The 16,634-nt window shown below is 35.9% G+C and overlaps 2 protein-coding genes and 1 pseudogene across 2 annotated transcripts in view; all 3 read left to right on the forward strand.

Annotated features, from left to right (window-relative positions):
* Positions 1-4,048, forward strand: part of HBS1L (HBS1 like translational GTPase) — an 81,045-nt gene extending 76,997 nt beyond the window's left edge. Inside the window, exons 17-18 of the mRNA XM_006915394.2 lie at positions 1,845-1,989; positions 3,379-4,048. Coding sequence (XP_006915456.1) covers positions 1,845-1,989; positions 3,379-3,390 — 157 coding nt within the window. The 3' untranslated portion in view covers positions 3,391-4,048. The remainder of the gene's footprint in view (positions 1-1,844; positions 1,990-3,378) is intronic.
* Positions 4,049-9,995: 5,947 nt separating this feature from the next.
* Positions 9,996-10,111, forward strand: LOC112482652 (annotated as a pseudogene).
* Positions 10,112-12,222: 2,111 nt separating this feature from the next.
* ALDH8A1 (aldehyde dehydrogenase 8 family member A1) overlaps positions 12,223-16,634 on the forward strand; it is a 15,656-nt gene continuing 11,244 nt past the window's right edge. The window contains 2 exon segments of the mRNA XM_006915428.2: positions 12,223-12,506; positions 15,758-15,905. Coding sequence (XP_006915490.1) covers positions 12,369-12,506; positions 15,758-15,905 — 286 coding nt within the window. The 5' untranslated portion in view covers positions 12,223-12,368.

Here is a 16,634-nt window from a genome sequence, read left to right on the forward strand (position 1 = left end):
CTTCCTGAGAAACTTAAGTTTCTTGCCCCAGTTCAATTAAAGGCTAACCACAGTTTGGCTTGGCTGCTTCAGCTTTGGGGTTTTCCTCATTTCAACCCTATGGGGAATCCCACCCAAAATCCCCTTTTTTCAGTCCTTGAGCGTTCCTCCTCATTTGCACCTGTGTAAGAAGCCAAAGGTGGTTACTGGGTTAATGAGTTGCTGCAGGTGGAAGAGAGAATCTTCACACTGCTCTAAACTCCTGCCTCTTTCTCCGTTATGAAGGAAGGGCTACTTAACATCTCTTAAAGATAGTTCTTTATTTTAACCTGAGCCTTTAGCTTCTAGCATGAGTGTCTGCCATAATGTTTTGAGAAATGTGATGTAATTAATGACTAACATTTCTTGAGGACCACTATATTTTAGGCTCCGTCATGAATGCTTTCACGTGGTTATATCCTCAGGTACTACATGAAGCAAGTACTATTACTTTTCCCATTTTTCAGATGAGGATACTGAGGCTTAGAGAGGTTGTATAACATGTTAAAGGTCACAAAGCTAGCAAGTAGCATTGCCAAGACTCTAACCCAGTCATTCGGTTCACATAAATTATATTCTTTTTGTCAGGAGTCAGGTTGTTTGACCCAGACCAGAGATATGGTTAATTCTTAATCTGAAATTGCTTCATCATATCTAATCCTGAATTTTCCCCTCGCTGCTCCTGCTACAAAGTTTTAGCTCAGTGATGTTAGGTCTTAATATACTCTTGTGTTAGTTTTCTCTGCCATCTTATTTGTAATTTAGTCCTCTTGTTTGCACTGACACCATTTGGCCTTTTCATTTACACAATAGGCACATTGTAGACTTAATTGCTTTATATATAGTGAAATTGAACTTTCTAGTAACTAAGCACAAATTATGACTACATTAGATGCTTTCCTCCCTAAGGAATGAGACTTTGGGCTGAAATGGTCTAAAACCAATATTTGAAAATTTTAGACTAAGTTTTTAGAAATTTTTATTCTGTATGTCTCTGAACTGAACTGATTTTTTAGAAGGCAAGTTTATGATTGCTGCCCTCTATCCTTCTAGAGCACATCAAAATTAAATTAGAGAACATTTTCAAAATGTACCCCTTTGAGTTCGACCTATTTTATTAAGTATGGGTTGGGCCCATGTACAAGGATTTGGTATATTTGCTTATTCGTGTGAACCCATTTACAATCAGGCCCATGTCTCATCCCCTTTTATTTCCTACAAACATGTGGGAAAATCCTATGTGATTTTGTCCTGAATATCTGTTAAAGAATCACTGTTCCTCCATGCAGACAGAGAGAGGGAGAGAGAAAGATTTAGAGTAGTTTGTTGGCACTAGGGGATTATCCTCTTAAAGACAACTTCCTAACACATAATCTACCAATTAGAATTTTACTAAGGAAGACATAGGGCATTGCATCCCTGTTTTAAAGTTCAGTTGCCTCACTTTCTTTATGAGATAATTGAGCCTCTCTCTTTCATGAGGGAATGAAAGGGAGGGCTTTGGTGGAGGCGCCTTGAGCATATTTTAGGTAATGGGGTCCTTCAAGGGCTAGAGCGATATTTGGAAAATTGGCACCATATATATGACAAATAATGAACTAGCTAATATGTCTTAAATCTAAAATTACTCCTGTCATCTTTTTTCAACTAACCCAGAAAAATTAAAAGCACATATTTTCATTTTAAGAAAAAATTTTTTCTTTTTACGTTTTTGAAAGACTAAGTCGATTTGTCAATTATGAAGTATTTTCTTTTAAGGTTGTTAATACATTTATTCACCTCTATTGGATATCCATTTGTTCCTTTGTTTTTTTTTTTCTTCATAGATTATTGAGTAAAGGCCAGAATGCCTTGGTAGAGCTGCAGACACAAAGACCAATCGCTCTTGAGCTCTACAAAGACTTTAAAGAGCTGGGGAGATTTATGCTGCGTTACAGTGGTTCCACGATAGCTGCTGGTGTAGTCACTGAGGTATTTTAAAGTGGCCGACTGTGTATCCATGGTTCAATGTCTTTTCTTTTTCTGCTTTTTAAGAATGATTACAGAGGTTTTATGGCTTAAGGGAAACACAGTTGTCGTATTAGAACAAGATTTTAAAATTTATATTAAAAAATTAAAAGAAAGATGGGGAGAAAATGTTAGGTCTTAGAATTTCCTGCAGGTGGACTTCTAAACTATTTTCTCCACCAATAATATCACTCAAAATTAAAGGAAATCTGTTGAAAAATCTGTAAGTATGCAATCCAGATTATGAGAATACAGACTTTAAGAGTCAAATGAATTGGGAGTAGTAATTTCATTTAATAGAAGAGCCCTTATTAAATTTTTTTCTTTAAATAATTGGCTCTAAGGGCATTTGAAATGATTCATTCAAAAACTTCAGTTAAAATATTAGTAATGTTTCTAAAACAAACCTATAATGTAATGTGAGGTGCAGTTGAGTTTTGGAGAAAATAGCCTGAAATGAACCTAAAAATTTCAATAATTAAAATTTTCTTCCACATTATCATGATCAATATAAATTAATGGATATTATAGTTTTAAAAGGGAATTTATTAGTTTTTTAAATTATTTTCTGCATAAAACTTATTGGATTTATACTTTGGACATAGGACGTTAGGTTGCATCACTACTCAGTTACGAAATACAAATTAGTAGTTGATAGTTGATCACAGGAATGGGGAGCATGGCAGAGGGAATGCAGTTAGCATTAATATGATGGCTAAGTGGAGGGCCAGGGGAGGGAGGGAGCAATTGGGGGGATCATTTTATGAACTATATAGATGTCTAACCAATGTACTGAATACTCGAAACTAATTTAAATAAATAAATTTTTTGAAAAAGAAAGATATTAAAAAGGAAAAAAAAACCTCAGTAATGCATGTATCATGTAAAAGGCTCTAGAGTTAAACTGTCCATGTTTGTGTTACCGTTCCACTGATTGCTAGCAGCACGTGTACAATATTTCTCCTTCAATTTATCCTTCTATAAAAAAACAAGGTAGTAGAATCTACCTCCTAGAATTGTGAAATAAAATGATCTATAGAAAGACTTGGCACAGTAATTGACACATATAATAATTCAATAAATGTTATCTAACATCATTCTTATCAATATCATACTTAATCTGTCAAAGCATTCTTTATAAAAGAACATTCTAAAAATAAGATACAGTTTCTTGTGGGAAATAATGGGGAAATTATAGTTAATCTCAGAAATAGCATGACCAGGGAAGGGAAAAAGTGGCAAGAAAAAGCAAGTTTCATCTTGATATAATGATTATTTCACTGCTGCTTTCTTTTTGTTGTTCTTGTAACATGACTGATTAAATTATAGCAAATATGTTTTTCTTCTTTGCAGATAAAAGAATGATGGGTCAGAATTTCTACCATGTTTCCAAATGCAAGGAAATCGCTAACCTCTGTTTTTATAGAATCCAGTTATTCACTTAAAAGAAGAAGGTGCAATTGATGAGAGAGAAAATTAAAGAGAAAATTAAAGCTGTAACCAGCTACAAAGAAGTATTAATCATCATTCCTGCAAAATTTCAAGTCACCAACTGGCACAGAAAGGCTAATATTGTGCTTTTATTTTAAAAACCAGCCTTCCCTTTGAAATGTTTAGTGAATGGATTTACTTTGCTAAGATTTATGAAAACTGTCAGAAATATGTATTAGAAGACATCGAATCATCATGAAATGAACTCTACTTCCAGCTAAACCACAGAATGTTTACAGTTTTCTATTTCGATTTTCAACTCTACTGCATACATTTTAAGGAAAAATAGCTAAATTTGGTTGTTGAAGTAGTTAATATTTGACCTGCACAATTTTTTTTTTGTTTATTTTTGGTTAACGCTAAGTAAAGAATTGATAAAGGTTATAAGAAAGGTATTTTGTGTTGAGCATAAGAATGTTCTTCCTCAATAAGTAAACTTTTTTGAAAGATTAGTTTGGAATTAGTGGAAACTGTTCCTTTATTATTTAAGGTATAAAGCCAACTAATAAAATGTCTTAGTTTGAGCATAACAGCAAAGCGTGTTTTGTTTCTTAAATGCTTATGAGAGTCTCTACCACTGTCACTAAATGTGACTTGGGGGTTTTATGGGCCCTTTTCCACCTGAGTTTTCCTGATGCTTTTCACATGAATTCTGGCTTTTTATCTCAATAACAGATCAAATTTAGTTTCATCCATTTCTAACCATAACTTTTTTCTCATTCTCACTTTTAGAATTACATTTTGATGACTCTTATCTACCTTATAGACTGTAAGTTCCCTGTAAGAGTCATGCTTTTTTTAAAGTTTCAGCAAGAAAACTTCCAAGGTATATTTAGTAACGAGTATTTGTTGAGTGTCCTCCTGAGTATAAATTGCTTTAGAGTGGATTTTGTCCTCAACCGAGCCTGGAATTCGGATCTGATGGACTCTCTGCTAAACTTTTTAAATTGGTAAATGATGTCATTTGTATGTAAAACATCATTTTTTCTTCCTAATCGAAGAATGGCATCCATGGTAAAGGACACAGAGCATAAATGCGCAGCTTGGTGGGTGATCACAGAGTGAACACACCGTGTGATACATTTCTTACTAAAAAAGTATTTGTGTAGTTGTCACTTCAGAGTAAACTTGCTTAGGTAAGGAATTGTTTTTTATAAAATTTATCGGGAATTTAACAGATACATCTGACAGAAACCTAATTTAAAGTAACTTCAGCAAAAAAGAAAGACTAGCAGTAGCCCCAGCTTTGAGTTAGATCAAGCCGCTAGCGTTTAGATCCTCGTCTGGGGGAAGGCCGAAAGAGCATGTCTTTTTCCAGGAACCCTAGAAACATCTGTCACCAACTATAATTGAGTGTAATTTCTTTCCTTGGGGCATCCTTGGGGCTGGATGTGAAGTGAATATCACTCAAAGCACATAGCTGAGAATTGTAGGGAGAGGGTTGGAAATTGTACTATTAGGAAGGGGAGATGGTTTGGTGGGCGGGGGGTGGCAAAAACGAGAAACATCCACTCTGTATTATATAAGGCCATGATAGAATTAAGAATTTTAAATAAGAATTTATTGTAAAACGAATAGTAGTAGCAGTAGAAATGAATGAGTTTATTTCTTCCTGCTCAAATTGTGATAAAGTGCAGACTTTTTATTCACCTTATGTTTACAATTGATTGTTGTTAAAGGAGGTGGTGATACTAAGAGGACCCACTGTGAGAGAAGAGTGTTGGCAGTGGGGTTAAGAGACGGGGTACAAGAAGCATGCCCAAGCTTGATTTTGGTCTGATTTCCTCCCCTTGAAACTTCTATCTATAATAGAATGTCCATTTTGTCTCATTTTGTTATAAGTACTTCTCATCTTCCTATTTATGGTTTCACCATTTCTTCATACTAGTGGCTTTGTCCTCTGTTCTCGACTCTTTGTGAGGCTCTACTGATCAATTACTTGAGGGTAGCTTGGCCTGTACACATTACAGATCCGTGTTTTGACTGGTTAGTGTTTTTTCACACGTTCATTTTTTCTGATAATATTTCAGCCCCCTATATTGTGAGAGGTGTTTTAGAAAACTATTTCTAGAAATAATCTTTCCCATGAATATGCAGATCAATAATATCAATCATTGTTACAATGTAATAACTTACTTTAGAAAATTTGAAAAATACAGAAAAGTACAGGAAAGAATAAAATTCACCCATAGTTCTATTGCCTAAATATTACTGCTCTAACATTTTGATGTATTTCTTTTCTCTACAGTAAAATTTTTTTTAGGTAATTGTAATGGTTAGTCAAGATCTTTTTATGTCAAGATTTTTCAATTAAAATATTAATAGCTTCTTTTAATGATGTAAAAATACAAAATTACATGCCATGATGTATAAGAATCAGTCGAGATTATACAGCTAAAAAAAAAAAAAGCTTCCAAATGAGAAGGTCTCATAAAAACTACTGGGTCATCATATTCTAGTTTTCCTCTAAAATGTCCATATTAATATGTGAATAGAATACATTCCTTCCTTCCTAAATATGAATCTGCCGTGTTCCAGGCACAAGGAGGAGCTCCTGAGCCCTGGTCTTGAAAGGGGTGACAGTCCAGTCAGGGGAGTTCTCAGTACCATAAACTACAAACAAGAATGAACAGCATGAAGGCATCCAGGAGGAATCCCCTACAGACAGTGTGGAAGGTACTAGGTGAGCAGGTGGAGCCATTAATGCTGAAGTAAGATTTTACTTATATAAAACATTCTCTTTAGTTCAAGTAACTCAATGTGTAATCACAGCCTCTTTCCTGCTAATTCAGAAATTAGGGGGAAGGGGGAGGCAGGTTTTGCATTGGCAAAATCAAACTGCAGGGCAGCTTTTGGCTTCCAAACTAGCAATACCGAAAATCTTACCAACCCTCTGTTTAAACCATTGTTTAGAACTCATTCACCCCCAATAAGAGCCACAGCAATGAGAATCTTTAACAGTGGGACGGAAGCTGGCACAAGGCTGCAGACTCAGTAGCTGACATGAAGGATGGGTGCAGGAGGCAAGATGAGCCTAAGCATAACCCTCGCTGAAGCCCTTTAAAGCCCGTAGGCAACAGAGGTCTTAGAATCTTAGAAAAAATAGAACTCATGGAGTAATTCACAGTTTGGTTCTTTGAAGATGCCAAAGCCACACAAGATTAAAAAAAAAAAAAAAAAAAGCCTATGAAACACGAGGGATGAGATGAGGTGTATAACTATACATGATAAAGATAAATTAAGATATTGTGTGTAACAGTTTTGATTCTTGTGTCCCAGTTTAATGCCACTTTCCCAGGGAACCCCTGGTTTCTGACTAGTATAAAGGAAAATGAGTTACTGTGTGCTTTCATAGAACCTTGTCTCTCTCCTTAGAATGCTTTCAAGGCTGCAATTTTACATTTATTGTATGATTAATTATTGTTCTCTCCTTCCACTGAAATGCAAGTCCCAAGAGGAAAGAGACCTTTCCTGTTTTTTTTTTTTTTTTTAACTATTATTTTTCAGCAACTGGTATAGTCCCTAGCACATCAAATTGTTAAATGAATGAAAGCATTGATGCTGGTGGTAGCATTATGGATGATTTTAATTTCTCTATGTCTTTATTATCTGAAAATTACAAGTTTTCATTTCCATTATAATGTGTGCGAAGGGGCTATTTTTATAATGAAGGAAAAAGAAAACTTGTCATAAGCAAACTTTAGAACTGCTTCTGTCTGTCCTTCTGTTTGGTGAACCACTGCCCTAGTTTGGGGTCTTTTCCTGAACTGGGGTGAGCCTCTTGAGCCTGAAAGATTCAAGTGTGCTTGCATTTCAGAATGGGAACCAGTAGTCACCTGGCTGCCAGGGATTCTGCTAGCACCTAAGTGGACTGTGAGGTGGCTGAAGGTAATCGAAGCATTCTTACTTTCCAACACTAGGCTCGAATATATATATATAAAAAAAATTATTTAGAGATGATTTTAAAAACATGGTAAAAAATCTATGGAAACATCTGCAGTTCATGAAGAGTGATGTTCACAGCATGTGGAGACAAAAACCTTTCAGGCATATTACAGGAAACAAGTTTTCTTTAAATAACTGCTAGGTGGTGTCTGTAAAATCTGAGACGGTTGCTGAGTTAAGAAAAGAATCAGGATAGGTTAGAAAAGACTACATGGGAACCTAAATCATAGTAGCAAAATTCAAATATTCATTGAAGGCTGTAAAAACAGTTAATCACAAAAAGTGGAACTGATGATCTAGAAGCTGTCTTTGGAAACCACCTCTAGAATGCAGATAGGTGAAAATGATGAACAGGAAGACCCCAAGGTGCACATGAAGAGTGTATACCATATTTTATGTAAAATGTCACAAAGGGATTACAGCCACTTTTTTCGTTAAAACTTTTAAATTTTTGAGATTAAAACAAGTCTTGGGACTAAAAAACTCCCCATCAAGTCATCTTAAAGGAAATAAAAATTATCCTCAGTCTTTTCTGCACCACTGAATTCCAAAAGACAAAGGAACACAGGAGTTAAATACATAAACCTTTAAGTGATAGGAATTGTAACCCACAAATTCATTACCCAGCTATGGCATCCTTTGTAGGTGAGAGTAAGAAAGTCTCAGGAGATGTCCTGGGAGAGCTGTGAAGGGCTTAAAATGATCAAATCACAAAAAGGTAGTTCAAAACCTTAAGACTGGGGAGGTCACGATACAAAATTCTGCAGCAGGCATATATTGATGCCCATCATCTGTTGATGTCATCAGTCAAAGACCACCAGGACACAACTAGTCAAAATTATTTGATAATTATTGAGGCTTGCTTACTGTAGCAACAGACCACAAACCATGGAGGTGCTTCTTAGTAAGAAGGTGTAAGGAGGGGTTTGTTAAAGAATTTGAGCACACATAGCTAATTTTGAGGAGGGCTCATGTGAGTGGGGGTTTCTTCTGCATTGGATGCTGTCAGAGTGGGAGTAATTCTGCAATTGGGTATCAGCTTTTATCTAGGAGGTAGGAGAAACGGAATGAAGTAAGGTAGAAGCAGTTGCTCATGTTAGCCACAAGAGGGGGTTGCTTAGTCATTTTTATGGTTTGCACAGTGACTTTTGGTCTATTTCACTTCTTCAAAATCACGGTGACCTCCTCTGATGTCGATGATTTAGGAATTGTTAATGTTCAGTAAGAGAATACCATGACCTAGCTGCGAATAACAGGCTCACGTTGAAAGCATTTACATATGCAGCAATAAATTAATAGTGTAAAACAAAATAATGAAATGTCATTAAATTATACCTCAAATATGGGGACATGAAGGAGGGGAAGAACAAAGATTAAGTTTAGATTTTTCTCTTAAAAAGACTCAAACTGCAAAGCTAATGATAAGCTGTTTACAAAAGACATGTCTAAAACTATAGATTGGAAGAAAAAATACACAGATGTATCAAGGAAGTAAAGATAACTACCATGGTTTCGGTGTTTACATATGTCAGGCAGTTTTCACACAATTGTTCATTTTTATAATTATATAAGGTAGGCATTATTAATGACAGCCTATAAATAAGAATACTGAAGTTCAGAGATTAATAAAAACCAACAAGTCAATTATAGAGCCATGATTTAAATCTTGATTTAAGCCTGACTGGAAGGCATGTTCACTACACCACATTGCCTCTCCAGAAATCAAGGGTAACAATGTTAATACTGGACTAAATTTAAGGCAAGCAAACAAACAAAAAACCTTGACGATTATATAGAGAACCATTTCATATTGATAAGAGGTACAATCGTGAGCAAAAAAATGAAACAAGTACCAAATAGCATCAAAATGCATAATGAAAATTAGAAATAAAAAATTAAAGGACATAATTATTAAGGAATTCTCACGGCACCGCCTTATAGATTAAGGAAACAAACAAAAAGTCAGAAGACTTGAGTAACAACAATAAAGTAGAAAGAATGAACATAAATGCAGAGAGAACACAGTTATAAGTTTCCTTCAAGAATTTGATAATGAGATAATACTACTCTTGGAGAGTTATGTTACAAAGGCAACTCAGTGGATCAGACCATAGATATGGACTTATCTTTCAGCTTTGGAACGTCTTAAACAGATTAATTTTCCCTTTCTGTACGACAAATATTGGAATTATTTGGTTAGAGCATATAAAATAGCTAGGTGAAATATTTTAATCTTTAATATTTACTTAAGTGGAACTATAAATAAGCAAAAATAAAAAATAAAAATAAAATAAAAAACGACCAGACAAGTTTAAAGTTAACCAAAATATAACTTAAAAATGAAACATATAATTAAAACTAAATATTGGTATTTAGATTAAACAAATTAGATACAACTAAAAAAAAGAATGAGTGACGCAAATATATAATATATATATATACACAGGACGTGGTTCCATAGTGTAGTGGTTTAGCACGTCTGTTTTACATGCAGAAAGTTCTGGGTTCATGCCCCAGTGGAGCCATAGTTCATGGTCTATGGCCATGCCACCCTGAACAAGCCTGATGTCTGATCTCGGAAGCTAAGCAGGGTCGGGCCTGGTTAGTACTTGGATGGGAGACCACCTAGGAAGACCAGGTGCTGTGGGTATAAATAATATTAAATAAAATAACAATTACATATACAAGTACATAATGTATAAATATGTAACTACACAAATATATAATATATATGTGTATTATATGTAATGTGAAGTGGAATCAGAGTGTATAGCCTTAAATATTTTTATTACCAACATATTCAAAATAAATTAATTAAAAATTTTAAAAGCCTAGAAAGGAAACAAAACAACTGTCTTCAGGAAGTGCACCTATAAATCCACAATGATATAAATAAATGATGGAATGAATAAAGGGTTGGGTTGGGGGCGAGGAGAAGAGATAAATCTCCCTTGCAGAAGCATTCCAAGTAATGTATGTAGATATTCATCCTCAAGGAGGTGGAGCCTAACTCCACTCCTTAAATGTGGGCTGAGCATGGTGACTTCTTTTCAAAGAGTACAGTATGGAAAAGGGGTGAAAAACAATAATTTTACAGTGGAGAAACCTGAAAAATGTTACTTCAGCCAGGTGATCAAGGTTAACATCAACAGCGATTAGGTCACGTTGATTATGTATACCACTGGTGTGATGTAGTGAAAACAGCACTCTACGTCTGTGGTCTTCCTCTCAAAAACTCTTAACACCAGTCTAATGAGAAAAACATCAGACAAATTCCATTACAGGGCCGTCCTACAAAATATTTGAGTAATATTAATCAAAACCGTCAAATATTTGAGTAATATTAATCAAAAAGAAGGAAAGTCTGAGAAACTCATTGCCAAAATGAACATAAGAGGGTATGAATGGGAGCCTGCAACAGAAAGACATTAGGTAAAAACTAAAGAAATATGAATAAACTATGGACTTTAGGAAATAAAATGTATCAGTACTGGTTCATTAATTGTGGCAAATGTAATACACTAATGTAAAACATTAATAATAGAAAAACTAGATGTAGAGTACATGAGAATTCCCAATTTTTCCGTGAACCTAAGACTCCTAAAAAATATTTTACGTAGTTATTCTTTAGATTTTTATTATGTAATATTTGATACAAGCAAAAGAATATATGTAATTAATATCCAGAATAAGAATAACAATAAAACCCCATAAATCCATTCTTCTAGTAACGGATTAGAACATTACTAACAAATACTGAAGTCACCCTAATCCTATCAGTCTGCCTTTCCCCATCCTTGACATGATACTTAATTTTGAGGTTTATATTTCCTTCCTTAAAACACTTTTTTTTCTACATATGTTTGTGAAGAATGAGTATATGTGCTTGGTATAAAAACCCAATTCCACTTTTTCTATTAATATGTTTTTGGAAAATCTCTCACATATATGAATGAAAAAGTTCCAAGTACCATACAAACAATTTTTTTCCTGAACATTTTGAGATTATGTTGCCACATGATGCCCCATCGTTTCTGAATATCCTGCATATCTAATTCCACAGTGCCTTGATCAATATTTGTGACTGGATGCTTGGGGAGGATCAGACCTTAGAATCAATTAAAATGGCCAAGGACAATCAGAGAAATTATGATACCTTACCGATTTGTAGAAATTCTTACATCTTGTATGTTATATATCATACATATTTTTGGTTCGTATCTTCATCTCCATGGCACATCTGGGACGATAGTCACGGTCTCTGCAGCCCTGGTTTCAGGATAGAGAGGAGGGTTAGCGAGAAGGCATCAAAGATAAAGAGAAACAGGTGAGCAACGGAAAAATAGAGTCTGTCTTCAGCCACCGCTGTGGGTGACGGCAATAATGCATTGAGGAAGAAGCACAAAAGGATTAAAATTTACCCCTTACTAACTATGAAGTTTTGGATAAATTAACCTCTCTACGGCTCGATTTCTGCTACAAAAATAGGGGCGGTTTTGTCGTTTACTTTATATAGGATCGTGTGGAATAAATGAGTAAATTCATGTGAGGGACTTGCTTCAGGGCCTGGCACTTAACCAATGTTTAAGCAATGTACCCTTTACAGTGAACCTGATGATATATACACAGAAGCCTTAGACAGTCTTGAAAGGCCATGAACACATAAGCTGATGTTTAACATATTATTATCTATTTCTTATAATGTACTGCAACTCTGTGAAATACTTGAGAAGTCTCTTCATTCAGTTTGGAGACCAGTATACTCTCTGAGAGTGTCAGGTCACCTCCCACTTTCACTGATTGGCAAATGAGGACTTGGGGAGGAAACTAACTCAGGAGTAGAATAAAAGCAGTGGGGATAACCTACCTGAACAATCGTCAAGGGAAAGATCCAGAGTTTTCTTACTATGGCTGGAACAAAGACACTTTTGATGCTAGAAAACTTCATAGATGGGAAATTTTTACCTTGTAACTCATTTATCGATTCTTATGATCCATCCACAGGAGAGGTGTACTGCAGAGTGCCGAATAGTGGAAAAGATGAGGTAAGTATTCTCACTCAGAGAAGACTGAAGTGTGCTTAGTATGTTGGTAAATTAAGAGTAACTTAATTTTCTACAGGTAAAGGGAGTTGGGAAAAGGTGTAGAACTGCTAAACATTAGCAGAAGGTAGAAGGTTTACCTTGTAACTGGACATGTATGGTACATGGAACAAATTTCAGGTTATTATACATAGAAGCAAATCCTTAATCTAGGCAACCTAACACATAGCCACAATTCTCAGACATTCCTTAATAGATGTCTAGTAAAAAGTATTATTCGTAAAAATTATCAGTGTTAAGTACCCCCTCTTTATCAAGTGTTGCCTAAACTTGCCTCTATATCCATCGATTTATTTTGGATTATCCTCTAAGAATTCCTAATTTCTTCAAAGTAGCTAGTAAAGTAAAGCTGACAATTTCAATGGCGAAATTCAAAATCAAATTCCCATATATTTTTGGAGTTAGATTTAACAGCATCCTTTTTCTTATTCAAGTGCTTAATGTCACACACATTAAACATTTTTTTAGTGGTATAAAGTTAATTTTATTTGAATAATTTTGTGATCTATTTGATTAGTTATCAGTGATTGAATGGAGAATGTAAAATGTCTAGGATAATAAATGTGGCTGATGTATGTGTACTCATATAATACCTAATGGATTTTATTTTTTAAGGTACAAAGAACTAGATTATTTAAAAGATAATTGTGGCCTTCGTATATAAGTAAATATAATATACAAGTATTTTTTGGAAGAACTAAGCTATTATTTTTCTGTTGTTAATAATATTTTAAATCTGTCCACATTAAAAAACCTTACCTTGTGGATTAAAGTTTATCAATATTGGCTAATTTGTTAGTTAAACTGTAACCCACAAATTGTTTACTTCAAATGACCTAAAATAGATGTGGGAAATCCAACATTGTATTTTTCAGTCCTTATCTCAGAATGTTTTCCAAAGTGGTTAAAATATAAAATATGCCAAATTCAGTTGAAATATTTTCTGCAGCTAATGGCTCATGCATTTTTGAGTTATGGATGCTCTCGCTAGCAAAGGATTAGATATTTTGGATTTCCTAGTAATCTAGCTTGCAAATATTCTATCTGATCCTATAAATCCTATTCTTTTCTAGCTTGAATAATATGGTCATCATACAAACTACATGCCCAATTTCTCAAAAGATCACTCACAGAAAGTGCTATATACTTTGTATTCAGTAAGCCCTTTAATATGAATTGTTCCAAACATGAGTCATAGCCTACGAACTAGACTCTACTATTATCCTTATTTTACAGAGGACAGGATGCTAACAGGCTTATCTTTGATGCTTAGATCAATAGTGTCTCTCTCTCTCTCCCTCTCCCTCCCTCTCTCTCTCTCTCTCTCTCTCTCTTTATTTTATATTTTCAAAAATTTTAATTCAGCCACTTACACACACACACACACACACACACATCTGTGACATCTGTGGTAGCATTTGCCTTATGGCATTGCAGTTAGAAGCATAGCCTGGCTGCAAAGACCTGGCTCTACCACTTAGTATCTATGGTCTTGACTAAGTAGTCTCAGTCTCCTTATTTATATAATAGGAATAATAGTATCTACTTCATAGAGTTCTGAGGATTAAATAGATTGGTTTTTGTAAAACTCTTACTGTCTGGAATATAGTAAATGCTTTCTAAGTATTAGCTTTTGTGAATATTATTGTACATAGTAGATTAATATGTATTCTATACGAAATGGACATAAGACCTGTGACATAAAACAGTTTTAAAAATATGAATGGACCTGACTTTTCTGCTTATCAAAAAGAGTAGATTTTTACAATGACAGCTGTAAGAAGATGAGGTTTTTACTTTGACTGCTGTAGGAATAAACTCCTCTCTTGTTGGCTGGCAACAGGGCGTCTGCGAGGCTGCAGCTCATGATGGAGAACACTAAAGCCCACATGTCCTCCTCCTTCCTGTCTGCAGAACTCTATTAGGGATTCAGTTTTTGAAATGAAAACATCGTCTTTCCAGAAATTTATAATTAAGATGAGAATCATTTTATACCTTACTTCGACTCATCTGAAAATGACTTTGTCTACATAAAGGAAGCAGGATAGAAGTAGAGATCAAATTTTGGTGACAGGGCTAGGACAGGGCTTGGGTGGCTGAATTGTCAGGTCATGTGACCCAAGAAATAAGCTGTGGGTGTCTGAAGCCTGTGGAAAAGGATTCTGGGGCTGAGCCTCTGGGCCCCGTGGTGGAAAATGGCTGTAAGTGATTACAAATATTTGTCATGCATGTGAGAGGAGAGAGGATGGGACACAGTCTATCGATTTGCTTTCTCTTGAAAAGGCATTGCTTAGATATTGCCTAAGAAAGGAGAAAGGCAGCAGATGACCTGAGAATTCATTCTACCTGCATACATTGGCCTTGTCCATACCTTTCCATATATTATTGACGTGATTTAGCTCCAAAACCAGGTTCTGAAGCGATCTGTTCAACCACCCATACTCTTATCTCCAACAGAGACATCTTCCATTGAGCAGAGACAGGCACAGAGCAAAAACTGTTATGCCATAGCAGGCCAGCTTGTAATCTTAGGAGCCACAAAGATCTGGGTTTGAATCCAGATTCTGCCAATTATTATCTGTGTGACCTCTGGGAAATTGAGCTGTCAGGCTTCCATTTTTCATCTGCAAAATGGCCATAGCAATATTCTTGTTACAGGTATTTAAAGGGAGTTAAATAAAATAATTTGTGAAAAGCATTTAGCATTTTCTATTATATATAAAAATTAGTCAATAAATGACTAATATGACTGGTCATTCCAAGTAGGAATGACAGTCGGAGGATGTGTTTTCAAACAAAATTTTAGACTTTGTCAGATATGTCAGAGCTGGAGTTGAGAGGTTCTACAGATCTTGACTAAGTTTCCTCTCATAAGCTATTCCAAAAAATTCTATATTTTGAAATGATCAAAAACGTACATCTGTTAAAATTCAAATAGCTTCTTTCCAATGATTCGATTGCCGCATTCTAGATATCTCTGACGGAGCGTTTTTCTTTATATTCGTGGTGCCCCCTGCTTTGCAGGTCACGTCAACACCACTTTGTGGGTAACAGTACTGGGAAACTAGGCATAAAATAAATCGAAATTAGGCAGAAAAAAATTAGACGTGTATGGACCTGTGGATTCTGGATTCATCCGACCCCTCGGGAGCCACAGTCTTAAGGTGACCCTCTCTCCGGTTCGCTCCGGGAAGATAGAGGCGGCGGTGGAGGCCGCCCAAGCAGCCTTCCCGGGCCGGTCTTCCCGGAGCCCGCAGGAGCGCTCGCGCGTGCTGCCCCGGCTGGCGGACTTGCTGGAGCAGTGCCTGGAGGAGTTGGCCCAGGCCGAGTCTAAAGACCAGGGTGAGAGCCTTCTCTACCGGCCTTTTCCGTTTCAGCCTTCACAGCTCTCACCCTAGCAGAGCCGGGTGTTGAGCGCAGCTGTCTCTTAACCAAATGCTTTATGGAAAGTGCAATCCATTAATCAGATGCTGGCGATTCATCCTCTCCTTCCAGTTTGTCAGATGAACTCTTGCTTCTTAACTGTAATGGATGGAACGGGGCCCTTTCCTCATGTTACCCCTCCTGGAACCAGCAGGCCAACAGCCCCAACATGTGCTTCTCATGGCAGAGGCTGAGGCTTTTGCCTCATTCTGTCGCTAAAGTGACTCATCCCTGAACCGAAGTTCAGGAAGCAGGGAAATAAATATACTTTGTTTGGTGGAAAGAATTGCAAAGATGTATGTATGTCAAAGGGCATGGATCTGGGGAGAGAGAGAAAACTAGAGTTGATCCTGTGATCTTACACCAATTGTAGGTGGAGAATTCCAAAGCAAAGGTAATTTGAAGAGCAGTTGCACGGGCAAGTTATTTAGAAAGATTTCTGAGATGTTACTATTCCACTCCCAACACAGTTACCCAATTTTTAAACTCTCTCTCAGAGGTAAAGGTAAGGTAATAAATGTCTGTAAATCTTTGTAATAATATCTGTTAGGAAAAGCCAAGATCCTTTTAAAATTATACGTGTGTGGTAAACCAGTCTGAAGTTAGGAAGCAGCCTGACTCCAAGCTCTTAAGAAAATATTTCCTGCT

This window comes from Pteropus alecto, unplaced genomic scaffold, assembly GCF_000325575.1.
Source record: "Pteropus alecto unplaced genomic scaffold, ASM32557v1 scaffold185, whole genome shotgun sequence".
In the NCBI taxonomy this organism is placed as follows: domain Eukaryota; kingdom Metazoa; phylum Chordata; class Mammalia; order Chiroptera; family Pteropodidae; genus Pteropus; species Pteropus alecto.